Below are 20520 nucleotides of genomic sequence, written 5' to 3' on the forward strand. Positions count from 1 at the left end.
TGTGTGCGAGACAGTGTGTCTGTGTGTAAATGTGTGTGCATGTGTGTGAGTGTCTCTCTGTGTGAACTGTGTGCATGTGTGTGAGTGTATGTGAGAGTGTGTCTCTTTGTGTGAATGTGTGTGCATGTGAGAGTGCATGTGCATGTATGTGGGCACGCATATGTATAAGTTCACTTTACTTTTCAACATATTACATAGAAACTTCTAAAGCTAAGGCCAAAGGGGAGTTTCAGTTCACTTCTAACTGTGATCTGACTCCCTAGCCACTAAGTATAAGACTGGTTCCCTGTGGAGAACGCATTTTTACTTTATCAAAGCAGATATGTGACTTTACTCTTTATGCCCTCTTTGCCTCTACCTCCCCATTCAATGCTCCCGGTCACAGTATGTGTGGTTTTTCAGATGCCCTTGAACCCAGGCAAGCTTTGATGGCACAGGGCCTCCTGCACCATTCCCTGCGTGCATATTGTAAAAAAAAAAAAATTACTTAAGAAAGATTTCAGTGAATTCCTGTTTTCCAAACCCCCTTCTAAAAAACTAAGGTTCCCTTTGTAATTATTTAAAATACCTTTTGGGCATTAGGAAAATGTGAGCCACGAGGCATCACAGCACAGTGACCGCTCCTCCGTTTGCTATGGAGAGACTCTGATGTCGGCCCCCAATGATTCTAAGCCCTGGCTTATGACTGAGCACATAATCACATGCTCATTGTTTCTAGCACTGGAAATGGCACTCTGCAGAGTTATTTAAAGTTACCGTCTTTGCAGAAGTCACCGAGTCTGTGACTCCAGCATGCTTCTCTGGGAGCCCTCATCTCCACTTGGATGCACAATCAAGACTGCACGCTCACCTCTGACCTTTCCTAACCACAGGGCTTGCGAGCAGTGGCTATTCTTTTTTTAATAGCTGGTCTTTATTGTGACAATTCTGGATGGTATCAAAATATTGCCTTAATAAATCTTTTAACTCGGGGAGAGCAGAGCAGAGCTCACGGAGATAATAGGTGATCGGGCATCACCATGGCAGGGTTCACACTTTTCTCTTTGTTCGTGTGTTTGTTTGTTTGTTAATGGCAGAGGTCCTGGGGGGCAGAGGGCAATGCCAAGTAATTTCCTCTATGGCTCTATGCCTCTCCACTTTTTTTAAAGATAGGTTTCTCACTGAACCTGAGGCTCATTGGTTTAGTTAGGCTGACTAGCGAGCAATTTCCCAAGATCCCCCTGTCTCTACATTCCATATCTGGGATGACAGACATGCCACCATGTCTGGCTTCTCGGTGGGATCTGAACTCAGACTGCTACTGTCTTGAGAGACAGTCTTACTCTTACACAGACTGGTCTGAAATACACTTTGTAGCCCAGGCTACTCCAAACTGTGGCACGTGTCCTACTTCAACCTGTCTTGAATGTGTTTGGGGGATTCTGGAATTTCTCTTTGCCTCAAATCTCTCTGTCCTTGAGTGGAGGAGAATAAATATCTTGAGCTGGACTGTAGTTATCAATGGGAAGGGCTGGGGTAGGCGGCTTGGTGTGTATTGTCCCCCGGCATCACATGGTAGTGTCTGAGAACATTTTTCTTTGTTAGGGGTACTACTGGCATCTAGTGGGTAGAAGCTAAGGATGCCATCAAACATCCTATAATAAACAGAAAAGCTGACTACAACAGAACTTTCTAGTACCAAGTATCAGTGACGCCACAATGAGAAACCATCAGTTAGAATAATTATATTTAAAATACGTGTGTGTGTGTGTGTGTGTGTGTGTGTGTGTGGTAAAAATAATCAAAGAGAAAAAGGCTATAAGAGGCACTGACTTGAAAGTTGGGAGCATAGGAAGAGATCAAAGGAGTGTGATTGGGAAGGGCTGGGGGTAAGGAGAGGGGGAAGTGATGTGATTTTACTTACGTTAAAAGCATTAAAATAGCAAAAATGTACAAAAGGTATATACATATGGAACAATGACATACCACATTAATGATCTATGTTGATTATCTAAAAATATGTCCATAGACATGTTTCAAAACCTATTAGTTTTGTTTCCCTGCTTTCCTGCCCACCACAGCACCTCCTTTCCAAAGAAGTTTCATTTACAATTTAGACAAATCTGCTACCTGGTTCTTCTTCCCCGTGACAGGCTTTCATTCTACAGGGAAGGCCAATCCTCCAGCCTCAGTCTCGCAAATGCTGGAGAGCCACACCTAGTCGCTGGATACAGTCTGAATTCTTGCCCGGCACACCTTTTTAGACCATCCATAGGGGTGTGACTGTATTCTAAATGCAGCATCATGTATCCACAGGACCAAACTGTATGCTTTTAGATATTGTTATTCTTGTGTGGGTGTTTTCCAAAGCATACATTCAAGTTACCTATTTAGCGAGTTCTGACTTAATTTGGAGAGCTTTATTAGGAAGCAGTGTAAGACAAAGTAGCCAGTATAATACAGAGTGATGTTTAAATTAGTTTACAATTTGCTTGGTCTCATCTAGAACTGCCCTGAACAAAGCTATTCAGAAATGTCAGCTGTGCCCCTAACCACTGTAACAAATTGTTGCCTGAACGCTGCACACCTAATGACTTCAAATTAGCTTCACCGCTATACTGCCTGACAGTTCGTTACGACTGTTAGCGACATGGCTGGCGTATCATGACCAATAAATTGGTTTCAGTGTGGGCTGGGAGAGGGACTTCCATCAATTTGATTCAAGAAATTACTGTAGCATTCAAAGCATAAAGACAAACTAGTTTAAGGGGACGGAAATAAGTTAGCCATGTGTGCCAGAAAAACATCTCTTGTCACTCGAAAACTTCTTTATGAGCTATTTGAAAACAGAAATCCAAAGAGATGAAAAGGAACTCCATCACAATACTAACATTTTCCAAATATGTGGCCAGGTACACTTTTTGCTGTTACAGGATTCCTTTTTAAGAAAGACGATGAAATACTAATTGAAATCGGCGTACGAGGGAATCTACCATCTTAGGCTCGCATTTCATTTTGTGTTTAAATTCACAGTAAATACCTAATTGCAAACAACTGTGAAATTTGTGATCAAAAGAGAAGGTCAATGTAAACATTTATGATAAAGAACAAGATGAATTATTCTTAGAAGGAAAAGGGGACATTAGCACTACTGCTGAAAACAATATTCTCATGTAAAAAATATAGAATTATTCTAATCAGGAAGAGGATAAAAATTTTTATTTTAACTAAGAAATGGTTTTATGGATTGCATGTTCTTTATTTAACGGTGGCAAACAGTGCCCTCAAATATGAAATGCTCTGAATTAAGACAGTTGGTACTTAATTGAGTACAAACAACAGAAGTGGTGGTTAAGAAATAATCCCACAGGAAAAATGTAAATTCCTTCCATATGGGACATACAAACCTGGAGGCAACTGCGGCCTCGGTGTGTCTTCTGGGTTTCCAGAGAACTCACCTGGAATATGCTTTGCCCATCCAATGATAACCACCAACTCTCGGTCAGCCAAGTCACAGAGTGTCGTGAGGGCTTTGATGTCGCTGTCCGGAACAGTAGGGTCAGGCATGGCATAGATCTTCTCTGGTTCAGCCACCAACAAATGTGAGACGATCTTGTTATCTGTGAGATCAAACCAGAGCACTGCATGACCACTAACATAGTCACCCACTTTGACGAACCCCAGGGTATTGTGTATTTTGGAAAACAATGTTAGTGGCCTACAATAAAACCCATATGTGCCATCATGGCTCACTCTGTGTGCCCTAAGCAGTGTGTAGGAAAATTCACAGCAAGAAGGAAGTCACTGTGTGTGCAGAAAGCACCCCTTCCTTTGCCTGGCTTTCTGGAAAGCAGACTTGGTCCTGCCGTGAGCATTATTTTTATAGCAAACAGCTAAGAGTAGGTAGTTGTTTCTTGGGTTTGCTCTCCAATTCTTCAATGGGAGTTGGGGAAGCAGATTAAGCAGCACACAGCAGTTTTAGAATAAACCCTCGCTGGCAAGCAGTGAAATATGGACTCATGCAGAAAGCAAAGACCCACGAGTGTCCATAGTCTTAATAGGCACAAAAGTCATTAATTGTTTTAATTCCCTTAAAAAAAAAAGTCAAAGGTCAGAGCCTTCTGCCAGGATGAATTACTGAGTATATAACTCTCTCTTCTTGGGATGCGTTAAATAAGAGTTGCCCTCCTTTCCCCTCTTCTCCATGTACCAAGCCAACCCTCCAAATAAAGCTAATATCTGTGCCCATAAAAATGACCCTTGCTTATACGATACAGCATTTCCTCCTCCAAGCACCTTAGTCTTTAATCTTCCACTCTCATCTGTTGTCCTGAGTTCATTCTCTGCTTCAGATTTATCTGTCTGAAATTTGTGATCTATGCTTTTGAAATCTTCATAAAGTCAACACTAGAGACAAATGGAAAGCGTCTCATCCGATGTGTTTTACTGCTCTGGGGCATGAGAGGGTTTATGGAAGGGCCGTTGAGCCTGGCTAGCACAATGATTTTTCTCGTTGGCCTGATTTTCAATTTCTCTATGTAGCTTTAGATGTGATTCTCTCTCCTCCTATGTGAGGAGATACAGATGGGTAAAAACCAATTCACATATTTAAGAGTCCTAGGTAATATCTTCCTAGAAAATCGGGAGTCTAAGGAGGAGATTTGTGGACAGAGCCAAAGTTTCAAGTGTGTTTGCTACACATTTGCCTGCCACTCCGTTTTTAACTCCTGCAACCCCAAATGATACGTGGCATTCTTTGGGTTTGATGAAGTAACAAAGAGACTTACTGAAGATGTACTTAGCACTTTTTAGAAATTATATATATATATGAATATGTATGTGTGCATATTCATATATATGTATATACATACATATATATATATGTACTAGGATGTTGACTGGCTTGATTATGTTCAGGTCTTGTGTAACCTTGAAATTATATTTTAAAACACACCAATATAAATATATGAATTATATTTATTTCAAATAGTCATCAATCCTTAACATGCATATTAATATTTGGGTAGAAATATTCCCAAATACCAACCTTTCTAGTAAAATAATAAGACATGATGCATGCAATAGGCTCTTTTTCTAGCTTCTAGCATTTGAAAGGAGCAATGTTTATTTTATACACCATGGACAGAACACCAAGTATTTCTGCTTATGCAAAGAGAGGTTTTCATTTTTTTTTCCTCTGAAGGAGCTAGAATCTCACGACTAGAAGATTATGCATCAGTCAAGGGCACAAGCATGTAACCAGAGGAAACAGTGATTCTATTTTTCACACGGGGAAAACATACAGCCAGTTCTATATAAGTCACGACTTCTGAACTTGCAGGTCCGAGTGATTCAGTGGAAGCCTGGGCTTTCCCATCCTTCAGCAAATAGAATAGCCAACAGCGTTGTTTCAGGGTAAGTCTTATTTAATGTTTCCCTAATTAGAATCAATAGAACCCAATTTTCCTTCTTGGGTCTTTGTAGTACACAGCCAGCCAGGGGTGCAGAAATCTCCAGCCACCTTCCTGCAAATCCCATGGCATCCCCTGATGCCTATCTGAAAGGATCTGAAAATTAAGTTTTATAAATGTTTGTTACAAAAACACACTAATTGGATGGACTAAGGAAAATTAACACAATGGCCGTTAGATAATGAGCAACGATTTATTAGGAGCCCTCTTTTATCTCAGCCGAATGGAGCACCCTGCAATTGCTGTAATCTTCTTAGGGGCACTTGAAAAGCCACTTCCCAATTTTTCAGGTTTACACAGGAAATGATAGATGTTCCTGTACTGTGTTGATTGACAAAGGGTCTGGCGCCCATTTTTTTCTTTTCATAGAGGAAATTATCAATGGTTTAGGTCAATGTGGGCTTAAAGAAAATAAGAAGTGGGCAATCCAGATATTATTGAACCAAGAAACACTAACCCGCTAATGAAATTAAGCATTAGTGTTTATTGCATTTTATTGCATTATCAGAAAGTTTTAAATTATAATGTGCAAAAAAAATCTGCTTAATGCACTTCTAGGCCATATCTGCAGAATGCCAAACTGCTTCTTCGCGGGCTGAGGAGCGGATGGATGCCAGATTGGACAATTGAAGGTATAATCAACATAACGTTTTCTGGAAAGGCAAAAAGAAACTCTGCCATATGTTCACTTAGACTCTAATTTTATGTAAAATGGGCTGCTTTTCCTTTAACGCAGTGAAAATGGCCTTTCGTTTGCAGTTCAGGGTCTGCTTTATTTACTTAACAGAGTCCCAGATGCTGGTGAAGATGGCGCACACACTGACCCCGCCTGGAAGTGGACTTCAACTGGAAGTGGACCCTTTCTTTTCCCTTGAAGGTAGATCAAAACAGCCTGACTTTCTCTCGAATTGCTGGAGAAGCAAGAGCAACTTCTGTCTTCTGTGACAAAGACAGCTACATGCTACACGTGAGCATTCTTGCCACGGGAACACCTCTTCGGGCCTCCTCCGAATGCCAGGCATAAACATGGAGATTGCTAGCTGGGCGGAACTGTAGCTGGCTATTAACTGATTTCTCAGAAAATGGGATACAGTTATTGCCACCCTCTACACTCCAGCCCCTTTTAGTTAATGACAAAGAGAATGGGGTTTGCACGTTAGCTATGCACCAGCCATCCTTTCAAATTGCAGCCTGGTATCATAAAATCATGGGCTCTTTAAAAACAATTTATAATGCCCATAAGGGCACCTGAGATGGAACCACCAACCTGTGCTCATTATTAGTAGGCCCCATTCTCGTTTTAATCTATTGCTAGCTACTGTGTTAACCTTATAGAGCTCCAAATTAATGAGGCCCCTAATGTATTTTCATTGGGAGGTTGAGCAGCCAAACTCGTTTAGTTAGGGGAAAACTACGAAAGTCACTTTCTTGTGAAATCTGAAACTAACAGCTCCAATGAACTAATGATCACAGTATGACCCATTTTATGTACCTCTGCAGAGAAAGACAACCAGTCCATGTAAAATCCACACTGAGTAAGCTGTGCGTTAATATGCTCACGCTTCTACACAGCGACTAGGCACAAACAGGGGGAGTAGAGAGTTGCCACAGATATCTTCAAAAGAAATGAAAAAGTTCATTTGTTGTGTTGACATCGCTCTTTATTGACAAGCCCCGAAAATAGAGTCCATGTTCTCCAATCAAGAGGTGTCTCCTTGGAGTCAGTAGGGATGGGCATGCCAACATTAGCTGACACAGTGCCAACTGGGCGGGTCCTGCGCCTGGGAAGCCAGGCACATCTGTTGTACTTACATGGCTTTTTGGCTGGCTGCACCAGCTGAGGGTTCAGGTACGGGCTGTTCTCAGCATCTATTCTGCGCTTGTACTTCTGTCGGCCCCCACGTACTCTGTCGAGACGTACCCCTGTGGACAGAGACAGGCACTGGCTTACTGCTTAGGTAGGCACCTCACAATGGTCAAATACATCAATGGCATCTCCCAGGAGTGCTGAGGAGACAGATAGTGTAGCTGAGAGTAGACCAGTGTTACGAGAGAAGGCTAAAGAATTGGAAGCTAAACCAGGATTGGCAGTGTGTAGAAACTATGGCTACCAATGGTTAGAAAACATAAAAGGCCTTTTTCCCCTACAGAGCCATCACAGTCACCATCTGTACGTCAGGGCAAAGACACACTTCCATATAAATTAATTCAAAGGCGTCTCTCTGTTGTAGTGCAGTACTTTCTCAAGGTAGACATTGCTAGTTTGTACCCTCAACTTCCATCACTTCTAAAAGCCCCATGTGTGGGACCCAGTCAACAGAAAAATCTAGACAGATCTATGGGACTCTCCGTTGCTGCACCTGTGGAACTGAATGTAATAAAAAGAGCACCAACGGGCTTGGGGAAGGTGGGACCGATGCAAGCGGAGACTTCTGCATTAAAGTGCCGATGGATTTCCTAAAGAGAATGTTATTTATCAGTTGATACATTATTGGGAGAACAAAGAGTGGGCAGGGTGGTACAAATAGGATAGACAGGGGCTTCTATAGAGGGAATTCAGAAGGTAAGAATGTCAGGGCTACCACTCAACTGTCGGTCTTCCTACCCCATCTATGCAGTTTTCAAAGCACTCCATGTCCACAGAATTCTATCTTCATTCTTCTTGTTGCTCGATCCTTTGTGACTGTATCAGTATTCACTGACATTTGGCACTTTCCCCTTCCTTCCCCACTTATTTAAGCTTTATCTTCTCTCATCATTTTGTCTCCAAGATTTTTCCAGTTTATGTGAAGTGGTCTCATTTGAATACATCTGGGATGCGCTGGACCTTAGTTATAGCCTGATATCTATCAGCTAACTTCAACCAGGGGAGAGCATTTAATCTGCTACTATTATAGGTAGAATGAAAAGTCGGGGGGAGAGAGAGAGAGAGAGAGAGAGAGAGAGAGAGAGAGAGAGAGAGAGAGAGAGAGAGAGAGAGAGAGAGGTGTGCAGAAAAAAGTAAAACAGAGAGAATACTTTAGTCTCTTCTAAGATTGTTAGAACAAAAAAGCCCACAGAATGGACTTGTACAGGACAGCTTGGATCCAAAGTGTAGGCCCCTGAATATTCTGTCAGTGCTTAATAAAGAATTCATATTTCCAATGTAGTTGCATACCTAGCTGAGGAATTTCTTTTACTTTATTATGTTTCTATGTATTTGCTGTGTAAGGACATAAGTGCTTGTGTGTACATGCGGAGGTCAGAGGACAACTTGCAGGAGTTGCTTCTCTCCCTCCACCATGTGGATCCTGGGGCTTGATCTCAGCTTGTCTAGCTTTGGGGCAAATGATTTTTTTTGTTGTCTCAGGAGCCCAAAGCTGGTCCGTGTCTGAAAATGAGGTCTGTCTAGTGAGAAGCATTTAAAGATGGTATGAAGGTGGCTCAGCCACTAACATGCATATGGCTCATGCTTCAGTTTGACGCCTAGATCTGAGGGAAAGCTGAGTGTGACAGTTACACACCTGTGACCCCAGTGATCAGAGGCAGAGCTGAATGTGACAGTTACACACCTGTGACCCCAGTGATCAGAGGCAGAGCTGAGTGTGACAGTTACACCCCAGTGACCCCAGTGCTCAGAGGAAGAGTTGAGTGTGATAGTTACACACCTGTAACCCCACACTCATAGTGTCACAGTACACACCTGTGACACCAGTGCGCGGAGGCAGAGACTGGAGGACCCTGGGGCTCAATGGCCAGCCATCCTAACCAAGTCAGGGAGCTCCAGGTTCAATAAGAAACTAAGGTGGAAAGTGTTTGAGGAATGACATCGCACATGACTCCTGGCCTCCACATGCACATTCACATATGTGCATGCAATACACAGGAAAGTATACACACATATACACCACACACGAACTCTCAGCTTTCAGCGCTATGGCCAGGTGTGTGTCTGTATTGCTCCAACTGGACCTTGAATTCATCACTCAGTACAGTCCTCTTGCGTAGGTGGATGTGGGTGGGTGGTATGTACGTGTACATGGGGGTCATTCTTAGCCAAATTGGCTGTGTCTATGGAGAAAGTGTGGTCCTGACAAAGTTTATTGATCATACACACACACACACACACACACACACACACACACACACACACACTCGTCAGTAGTTTCCTGCGATGTCATATCTTGTATTTACAGACACACTTTCTGAGCAGCGTGTGATGACCCACCATCACTAGGCATCTCCCGTTCAGCTTTGGAAACTGACTTGTTATCCACGCTCCACCTGACTCCTATCTCCATCCCTTCCCATCTTGGGAGGTTAGCAGCTTTCCCCCATTCGCCTGCACATCCATCCTGCCTGAGCTGTCTATCCACCACTCCCACACATCTACCCAGTTCCTAAATGGCCAAGACCTTTCCAAATACCCCAGAATTTCACTTTTTATTCTCTGAATTGAAAATCAATTGGACAAAGAATTCTTTTATGACTTGTGAGTTTTATTTATATGGCACTGGGGGGAAAGACGAGATATTGATACCCATAAAGCATGAGATTAATAATCCTATAGTAAAACCTGACAGAGACTCAATATGCAGAGCAGTGTTCCTGCCAAGTTTGGATAACAATTAATAGCAAAATTTTCTGAAGTCAATATGTTTTAAAAGATCATAATAACATATTCATGTGTGAATTCATTCCCAGTCACAAGCGGCCAAATATTAAAATTTTCAAGTATTTCAAACAAAGTAAAATATATCTACTACTGCTTTTCAACTTTGCTTCCAAACCTGGGGAAAGCTGCCTTTTATGCACCCCTGGAGGGACAGCGGCTGCCATCCCGGTGATTGTCTGTAGCTCCCTGCTCTCACAGGAAGTGTAAAGGGCAATCCAGCTAACAATAGCGCCAAATGTCTCTGCGCAGCATCATTCACCAACTGATTTCTTTACACCAGAGCAAAACTCTGACCATGAAGAGCCAGCTCCTTCTCACCTGGATCATCATACAAACATACTTAGAAACAGCAGCGTAAAGGCTAACCCAAACCTGAAGCGCTCTCTGAATAGGTGGGAGCAGCTTCTTTGACTTAGATTATTGACAACGGATGGACTCATTCACCTAATAAAAATCTCAGAACTTAAATTTTTGGTTTCGTTTCTTTTAAGACATTATCTCACTTCATATCTCAGACTGTGAAACAAAGCAAGTCCCAAACTCAACAAAAATTAAAAAACAGTAACTAAATAACTAATTAAATAAATATGTTTTCCTTGAGTTCAGTCATAATCTGTCCAGTATGAAGCACATAATCAGTAATTACAACTTAACTTAAAGTTTCAAACCATTTTCACAAAAATAAATAATAATATTTGTGATCAGTATTTGGGAGAGCTAAGTTAGTTAGAACCAAATGTCGGTGGATTCAAAATTTTCCATCAAAAATAAACATGCTCTTTTTTATACTCTTATAGTTTTAAATAAACAGTTTCTCCTTAGACTTTACTTGTAGCATACTTTTGAAAAAATTAACACATGAGGATTCCTTTGCTCCTATAAAAATAATGAGCCCATGAAATAGCACGCGTGACAGAATTCTGGAGTTAATTAGGGTGACTTGATTGTCCACTCAAGCAGAGACCACTATTATCCTTTTTTTCCAATAAATAAATAAATGAATAAAAGATTTTACTAGTTGGCATTTCCTACCTATCAGAACATTTCCCAAGGCTTCTTCGGTTGCTGTGTGTGCCTGCAGGCCACGGGGGAGCCACAAATTGCACACACTGTCCAAATTTACAAAATGGAAAGAACCAGAGTAGGGCAAGGAGGAAAAACTGCTCTGAAGAGAACAAATACTAAACAAAGCCAGAGGTCAGGCCAAGGTCGCCTGGGTGGGCGCATGCTAAGCCAGCATGTTGTGTCCAAGTGGAAATTTTCTTGATATTATATGGTCAACGTTAAAGGCAGCTTTCACTATTTTAAAAGTAAGATGGATTTCATATATATTCTTTCCCTTCAGGGAGTTATTAAGAGTACACTCACCTACTTTCCTAATTTAAAATTAAGACATTTGTTATATTGTTCCAAAGGAAAAGTTTACTAAAAGACATTAAGGGTAAGATCCCAGCACACTTAAGAATGAAACAAATGATCACGCTCATTACAAACCATTTTGAAATGATCATTCAAGAATATTAAACAACCACTTGTGCTTGGTAAGAATGTTAACTAACACTTACTACTGCGGTGTCGGGTAGGGCTGTGAGAAAGCCAAACTTACAAAGCTGTGGGCTCTCCCTTGTACTGTCTGGCACCCTGGTAATGGTGCTGATTCTCCTCTGTACTGTCTGGTACCCTGTAACTGGCACTGACTCTCCCTTGTACTGTCTGGCACCCTGTTACTGGCACTGACTCTCCCCTGTACTGTCTGGTACCCTGTTACTGGCACTGACTCTCCCCTGTACTGTCTGGTACCCTGTTACTGGCACTGATTCTCCCCTGTACTGTCTGGTACCCTGTTACTGGTACTGACTCTCCCCTGTACTGTCTGGCACCCTGGTACTATATGCTCCATCTGCTGTCTAGCAGCCCCTCTCTCCTTCCCTGTAGGAGGAGAGCACGTGACCGTACCCAGAATCCATCTGCCAGTGATTGTTGAGGGAAGGGTCTATGCAGAGCTAGAGAAAGTTCTCCTGCAGGAGCTGCAGCAAGAGGCTGGAAGGATTAGCAGAGGCTAGCCCAGTACTGGGAATTTCCATGGCGACTTCTGTTGGGGTTCTCCTTGGGGACAATATCTGGGCAGCCATGCATGCGTACAGGGTTCACAGCAAGGGGATGAGTACAAATTATTTGTATATGCACAAGAATGCTCTGGGGAAAAGCATATTAACTGCCTGCAGACCACCTAAGATGCTGTGACAAACCAACCCTGGATGGTTTTTATAACTATCACCATCCTCTCGAAGTCGACAGCAATCTTGTTAACTATGACTTTAAGATTGAGCCCCATTTTCCCTATTTTAACAGAATGCCTTCTGGTGCCTACTCTCAACAAGCACAATGTCTACAATGTAACTCAATGATCCAGTCCGGGCCTGATGTGTCATGTAGGAAATGAAAGCCAGGGCACTCACAAGCCTCTATCAGTTCCCAAGAGCTCGTTATGCGCTAAACTCTCAGAGGGAATTGAATTCTATATGTGTTAGCGCACATACCCTCAAAGTAACCCACGAGGCAGTTGCAAATCTTGTCCCATTTTACAGGTGGGAAAACCATGATGTGTGAGAGTCAGATTCAGGTGTGAGCACTGGGGAGAATGCCTAGACCAAAAGATTAAAGGCATATTGCTGGAGAAAATGATGTCTGCACCCTGAGCTGGCACAGGGAAGAGGCAGAACAGCGCTGGAAGAAGGGACAGGACTGCTTCCCTCAATCCCCGTCCAGGTGACTCACGAGATGTTTCAGCTCATCACTGTGAACCAACCCAGGGATGACTTTTATAAGAGGAAATTTAAAAAATACTTTCTTTCTATTCTTTTCTTCTGAGCCAAGGCAAGTTATAAATCCCCCATGCTCCTCGTTCCTCATGGAAAGGGCACTACCAATTCGACAGGTCTGGGTTTGCCAGAGCACAAAAGCAAAGGGCCATCACAGGCAACTTCTATAGTTCCGACAGACAACCTCGATGGCCCATGTTCCACTGCGTGGTGGCTGGTGACTACTGTTACTCGAGCTAGCCTATCGGGTCCACAAGACAGGAGTGTCAGAAACCACTCAATCTGTGTGCTAAAATACTATAATGTGTGAAAGTGTGAGAAATGTGAGAAAGACCACAAAGGAATTGAAAGGTAGACAGAAGGGGGGAAGAGACACAGATAGAGAGACTTTGGCCCCTAAGATCTATCTATCTATCTATCTATCTATCTATCTATCTATCTATCTATCTATCTATCTATCTATCTACCTACCTACCTACCTACCTACCTATCTATCTATCTATCTATCTATCTATCTATCTATCTATCTATCTATCTATCTATCTAGAGAGAGCAAGGCTCACATTAAAACTTTCTTGTCATATAGATTCAAATGAAGGAGGAGGGGGTGTCCTTCAGATAGACATCTGGATGACTATCATGGAAAGCTGGCCCTGGGAACCACACACCCTTCTAGGTGTACCCAACATTCACACACGTGGATTAATTCACATGGGACAAACCCCAGAAAAAGCCCCTTGATTCCCAGATTCCCGAAGTGCAACCCACAGTTCTTGGCTCACTCTAGGGCTCCGGCACCAAACTTGTAACCTAGATTGAGGCCCAACCCCAAATACATGAATTTGAAATCCCTATCCACAAAATGTTCAGCAAGGAAAATGTTTTCTTCGCCGAGACAAATTTGCTTGTGTGCAGCATGCAGGCCAAAGCTATGACACATACAAGTACAAATTAGGTCATCGGCAACAGGTGACACATTCTAATTGAAAGACTTCTGTCTGCAACTCTGACAAAGGTGAAACGGAATACATGAGTCTGGGAAGGCAGCCTGAGCCTCACAATACCCAATATCTTATTACTTTTAAACAGCTATCTATAAACTAATGCTGACAAGCTTTGAACCTTTTATTTCGGCTCAGGCGGAGGTTTCTGTGAAGGGGAGAAAAAAATAAAAGGCAAGGAGAGAAAGGGGCATCCAGAACATTGCATTAAACATGCAACACCTACCATTATCACCTCCCCAGTGTAATTAGAGAACTCGCCTGTTCCAAAGGCACTATTTCTTCCTCGCCTCTGTCAGGGGCGTGCACGCTTGGCCTGCACTTGCTAAACATAGGGGCTGTCTTTAAAGAAGAAAAGAAAATCTTCCTTTGACTTCTGTGGGCTTTTTTTCCTCTGGTGTGTATGTGTAATTTGTGGCGTGTTCACATATATGGTGGGGGTGCCTGTGCTTGGAGGCGGGAGAACATTCCAGAGTCCTCTATCAGTTTCTACCTTTTCCCTTGATCCCGAGTCTTCCCCTAGAACTGAAGCTTGGCTGGTGAGCATTCAGCCTCCATGTCCCTTTCCTTGCTGCCAGCAGCAGCGCCCTTGTCGCAGGTGAACTCATGAGTGGCCACGCCACGTCTTTCTCTCCCCAACACGCTCTTATTATGTCGCTTGGGCTAGTCTGAAACTCACTGTGTAGAAGAAGCTGGCCTCAGATTCACAGTGATGATCCTGCCTGGACCTCCAGAGCGCTGGGATTGGAGACATGAACCCACGGGCCCAGCCATACCTGATGTTTTATTGGGCACTGGAAATCTGAAGTCAGGTTCTCGTGACTGCACAACAAATTTTCTTATACACTAAGCTACTTCCCCAAATATCTTTTCCTTTTTATCTTAAAAATTTCATATTCCTGCAGTGTATGTAGCCTATCAAACTATATTTTGCCTTATTTTAAGATGATAACCCTATGTACTTTTAGAAATTGCCATTCCTTGCCAATAAAGTTACGAGGCAATGGGCATATTAAATAGGGCAGGTCCCTCAAAACCAGTGGTTCCATGGATCCGCAGAAGGAGTGATGCCAGCACGAGGCTGTTTCCACACAACAGCAGTGCTCCTCGCGGGGGGTGGGGGGGAGTGAGATCCCGTGAGCCACCCTGCAGGAGGGGGAGCCATGCCCGTGTGTGGAATCAACATAGGGAATCAGCCACAGTGCTTTGTAAGCGGCCGAGCTGGGGGCTCTGACCATTCCACCTCACTGTATGGGATGACTATAGTCACAATCGAACAGCAGAATGTGGGTGTGGATTTCAAAGCGTCTACACAGAGGTTTGCTTTGCAGTTTTTGGTTATTTGGAAACATATGACAGAGCATGTTGGCAACAGTCCGGAGGTCACTGGGTTTGACAAAGTGGACAGGATCCTAGCGGCATGGACAATCCAGCTAAGACTTATGAAACTTGAAGATAAACTTAAAGAAATTCTCAGAAGAAAACTTTCAGTCCTCAATAGCATGCGATTTGCCAAAGACACTCAAGTGGCATTAGCAAGACACAAGCAGAAACCCGAGAGGCGGTTACAGACAACGAAGAGAAGCACAATGCCTAATGATATTTCTCTGGTGATCATTATAATCTGGCAAAATAAAATCTGAAACCAAGCAAATCTGGAAACTGAGGGTGTAGTTCATCTTGTCCAGTGCTTGCTGCTGTTCATAAAGTCCCAGGTTTAACTCCCCACACCAGATAAACCAGGAGGGGTGAAGCTGAGCTTTAATACCAACACTGTGGAGATGCAGACAAGATGATCAGAAGTTCAGAATCAGCATATAGTAAGTGCAAGGCTAGCCTGGTCTACGTTGGTCACTGTTTAGATAGATAGATAGATAGATAGATAGATAGATAGATAGATAGACAGATAGATAGACAACAAAGCAAAATCTACCACAAAGTATATTAAGAAATTATGTATATTTTCGGGTTCTGTGTAATGAAAACTCTACCCAATACATAAAATATATAAAGAAAAATAAGTTAAATAGTGATTAAATGTAGATATAATGTTAACATATACATTCCCAAATGTCCTAGGAGTGACAGGTTTCATGTGGTACAATGACATATTTCTCGCCCTTATGACATTGGCAGCAAGGAGTTTAACAGAATAACAACAGAAAAAAAAGCACTCTCAGAACCCCATGGGAAGATTCGGTATACAAGAGCACAAAGGATATTGCGTCCATTTTAATACCATGCAAAAATAAACGAACAACGAAGTTAGGATAGCTACGAAGCTGCTGGGTTGTGAAGCACAGTCATCCTGTCTTACAGTGGAGGAAGGGACTAGAGTTTCAAGGTCCCATTATTCGGTCTTCATTGGGAAAAAGTGAAAAGTAATGAAGGAATTCTCGAATGGAGACAGAGATGCTCTACTTTGTGCTAGTGAAGAAAGGCAACAGTGCCTCTGAGACCCTAGACAGACAGGCCACTCCCAACCTCTCTCCATCACAAGAAGAGACAGATGATATATATACAAGAAGGCATTATGTTTTTATGTCTGATGTTCATGCTAAATGAGTAGCCACGTCTTAATAAGAAAGGGTTTCCAATTCAATATTAATTGGCATAATATGTTAGAGATAAGTGATAGAGGTAGATATAAACAAATCTACACAATAAAATTAAATCTCCTGTCAAAGATACTATCCACATCAGGGAAGCTCATACTCTTGAAGGTAAGTATTGAGGTTGGGCATGGCGGCACGGGCCTGAGTTCTCAGCATTTGGGAGGTTAAGGCAGGAAGATGTCAAATTCAAACCAAACCTGAGTGTCTCCCACAACCCCTGAGGAACAGAAAAAGAGAGGTAAGAGGAGAGGAGAAAGAGAGAGGAGGGGGAAAGGAAGTGGGGGAAGGAGAAAGGCAGCAAGGAAGGAAGGGAGGGAGAGAAGAAGGAAAGGAAAAGGAGGAGGGGAAATTATCTTCAAATGCTTCTACAGGAATTTAGAAGTACCTTGTATTTAAAGTGGAACATTTGAACTGGTATAAAAAAATACACGTTGCGTGCGCAGAGGCTAAACTCCTAACACCCAGGAGTCCATTGCATCAAGCAGGAAGCTTCTTGACTGATGTTCTTTGGGTACTTGTGGCAGGAGACCTTTGTTCAAAGGACCCAAAATGTGGGGTTCTAGCAAGAGCCAAGAACAGAGCAAAGGCACTCGTCTGGTCCTGAGGCAGCACAAGGCCAGATGTTGTGAGTCAAAACCCCAGCTGTCACTGTTGTATGTAGTGAGAGGCAGAATTTCCCATGAAAACCTCTGCTGTTTTCCAAACTAGTCTTCTTTGTCTATCCTGTTGATCAACTGTTTCCATCTGTGTATCTGAAATACAGCCTGGCCACCAAACAGACTTTAACACACTGTACTGTATGCATATTCAGCTGAATTCCACACACTGCTTGAAACTGGATCAAAGGCTCAAAAATACAGCCGAATGATTTTTGCTGTATGTTTTAACTGCATATCAACAGCAGTGATTTTGCCACGTCGGTCACACACTTATTGTGAAGGAAGACTCAAAACTACTAAAAAGTTGGACAAATACACGTATCATTTATTAATCAGGTGTTTTTATCTGTGTGTTTGATTTATTTTATATTTCTCCAGGTAGAATGTACATGCAAAATATATGGATCTCTCTGCAATACCTTCTGCCTTTCTGTCTTGTTGTTTTTCTTGGTGTGCTGGTTATTACTCTTGAAAAGATAGGAAAACATGAAGGTCACAAACAAGGTGAAACACAAAAGAAGGGAAAAAGAGTTGGTTGGAAGGGAGAATCAAACACTTTAATATTTCAACATTCTTCCCAGACACTGTAAAAGGAAACAGCGGTTGATCTGCTCAGGGGATCTCAGTCAGATCTTCACATGAGAATTATATTTAGAATAATATTTAGATATTGAAAGTGAAACAGGAAAGATCATAGGTCCCCAGACTTGGGAGATTTGACAAATGAAAAAAACCATTCTCTTCCCAAGACACTTTTATTGCCTTCCTGCCTGGAAGCAGATGAATGAAGAGGACCACGTGGTAAGCTCTCCTCCAGTTCCAAGAGTCTGTGAATGAAATACTTAAGAAGATGGAAGTGACCCACAGATTTGGAGTCCGATGAGTGCCTGGACAGCTGGAAACACAGCACACTTTGTATCCTCAATCAGGGAAGATTGGAGCCAAATGGCCAGTGTTAGTGGAGCCGACAGCAGAAGGCTTGCTGGCATGGGTCTGAGTGCCTCTCACACTGACCTTGGCCAAATGCTTTTCCCTTTGTTCTCACCGATAATAGAGCAAATAAAATACCCGTTTGAAAAATGCTTGCAGCTTATTGCTGCATTAGGAAAAGATCAATGTCCACTGCCCATGGAGGGAGAGGCTGAAACTAGGAGATTACAGACAGCCTCGGGTTTGCTACCACATCTGGGGGAAGCTAAGCAGAAGACATACGGACTGGGTTCAGCTGAGCAGAAGAGGACCACATAGTGGGAATTCTGAAAGCCACGGGAGGACTGGAGGGAGCTCTGTCACCGAACTAAACAGCACCTAAACTGCAGAATGAAAATGATGCATGAAATATGACATGTTCCATTAAATGCATCACAAAGATAAAGGTTGCATTTCAGCGTGCACAACTGCCTAGAAATTCCAGTGTGTTTACGGAGATGTATATATATCCCAAATGTCCATGGGGCATGTTCCCAGACCCTTGGTGAACGGTGACCGTCCAGAAAGCACTGTACTCTACACACACACACACACACACACACACACACACACACACACACACACACATCTGTGGCCCTTTCCATTCGTCTGAGCTCTCATTACAAACTTCAGCTCTAATTTCTTGTGTGAGGTGAGAGAATTTCAAGCACATTTTTCACAACAGTATGGATCAAGTTTCCTTCTTAACATATACAGTGCTCACCTCAGCGGGCTCCACCATTGCTTAAATCATGGCAGAAGCACATGGGCTCTCTGCAGCAGAGCCATGCTGTAGGCATCACGTTATTAAGAAAAGTAAGGGGACCTGAGCGCAAGTGTTCTATAACTGTGGCTTCCAGTTGAGGCCGCAGCTGCCAGGTGACTGGCAGCTTGGGGTACAGACACCACCGACATGCAGGGGAAGGGAAACTCCACACGTGGGGCAGAGGAAACAAGGCAGCCTGAGATTCCACTGTGCTCGTCTGAAGGAATGATAGTTGAAAACGGAACAGTTCTTTATTTCCAGAATTTTTCATTTGCTATTTTTAGACTGCAGTGGAATCTTCAGGGTATGAGGACAGCTGTATACTCAGAGATAAACAAACACACATGGTGAAGGCAACTGCTGTATACACACAGGTATGCAGATATAGATTATGGAAGAACAAACATTTTCAGTCAATACATTATTTATTTTCATTCCTGTCCTAATGATTACATGACATGATCAAGTACGGCTAAGAACAATTAATTTGTAAAGTATCTTCCCTGAAAGAAAAATCAATATATATACACATATACATATATACATACATATATATTTACAGAATATATATGTAAATATATGTATATTCTGCTTCTTTACATAACGCCATCAGTTTGCTCATGCACTTCTAGCTAATGATGTAGTGCTTGGCCTGCCAGGTTGCTGGTTATAACTTTTGATGTCCATGGAGTTAGAAGAAGCCAACTGCTGGAACTTCCCTGATGGAAGCCAAGTGTAACAACTGGTTGCTTAAACTAATCAGATTATACGTTGTTAGTGGTTTACAAATTATCCTTGAATTTCACTTATTCCCTCATTATGTAAAAGTGCAAATTAAATGACCCAATTTCTCAAGCTGTCCTACAGACTACAACACAAAACTCTAATTTCAAAATCTTATTTAGTAGGCTCTCAGTCCAACATTAATGGAAAGTGGTTTTCATTGGAGTTCATTTCTAACAAGGTTATAAGTTTAATAACCCAGACCCTGCCCTAGCACCTGTCAGTTAAAAGTGCTGACATGCTTTGCTTCAAACAAGCCCTCTTAAAAGAGAATCACTCGGGAAGTCCCTGTGGCCATTTGTAGAGGACAGTGGCAAAGACGTTCTTAAGTCCATCCAGCATGTTTACTCAATGTTTCCATCTCCTTCCCAGAGAAATGTGCTGGACCCGCAGGTCAGTCCTGGTGCTCCAGCAGTCTATTGTCACCAGGCTCTACAGTCATCAATGGCAGTTAGCTGGTGGAGAGTGATTCCTTTGCTCACTCTACTACAGGAAGAGGACTTTCAGATTCAGAACAGCAGAACCAAGCTGTGGACTTTTCAGACAGTCACATGAAGAAGTAGGAACTGGATTTTAGGGGCTAGAGAGATGGAGGGTGGTTAAGAGCATGGGCTCCATGTTTAGTTCACAGCACCCATATGGCTGTTCATAACCATTGATAACTCTAGCTCCAGCAGGTCTGATGCTCTCTGCTGGCCTTTGAAGGCACTGCACACACACACACACACACACACACACACACACACGGTGCACATTCATGCATAGAGGCAAGCACTCATACGTATAAAATAAAATATTATT

General features: G+C 42.6%; 1 protein-coding gene across 3 annotated transcripts in view; it reads right to left on the reverse strand.

Annotated features, from left to right (window-relative positions):
* Positions 1–20520, reverse strand: part of Esrrg (estrogen related receptor gamma) — a 213529-nt gene that overhangs the window by 52755 nt on the left and 140254 nt on the right. For 2 of the 3 annotated variants that reach the window (XM_038349528.1, XM_038349529.1), the window contains 2 exons: positions 7263–7373; positions 3438–3599 (listed from right to left, as the gene is read on the reverse strand). In XM_038349528.1, coding sequence (XP_038205456.1) covers positions 3438–3599; positions 7263–7373 — 273 coding nt within the window. Of the gene's footprint in view, positions 1–3437; positions 3621–7262; positions 7374–20520 lie in introns of all 3 variants that reach the window. The other variant, XM_038349530.1, reaches the window with a different exon arrangement.

Source organism: Arvicola amphibius, chromosome 12, assembly GCF_903992535.2.
Source record: "Arvicola amphibius chromosome 12, mArvAmp1.2, whole genome shotgun sequence".
Taxonomy (NCBI): domain Eukaryota; kingdom Metazoa; phylum Chordata; class Mammalia; order Rodentia; family Cricetidae; genus Arvicola; species Arvicola amphibius.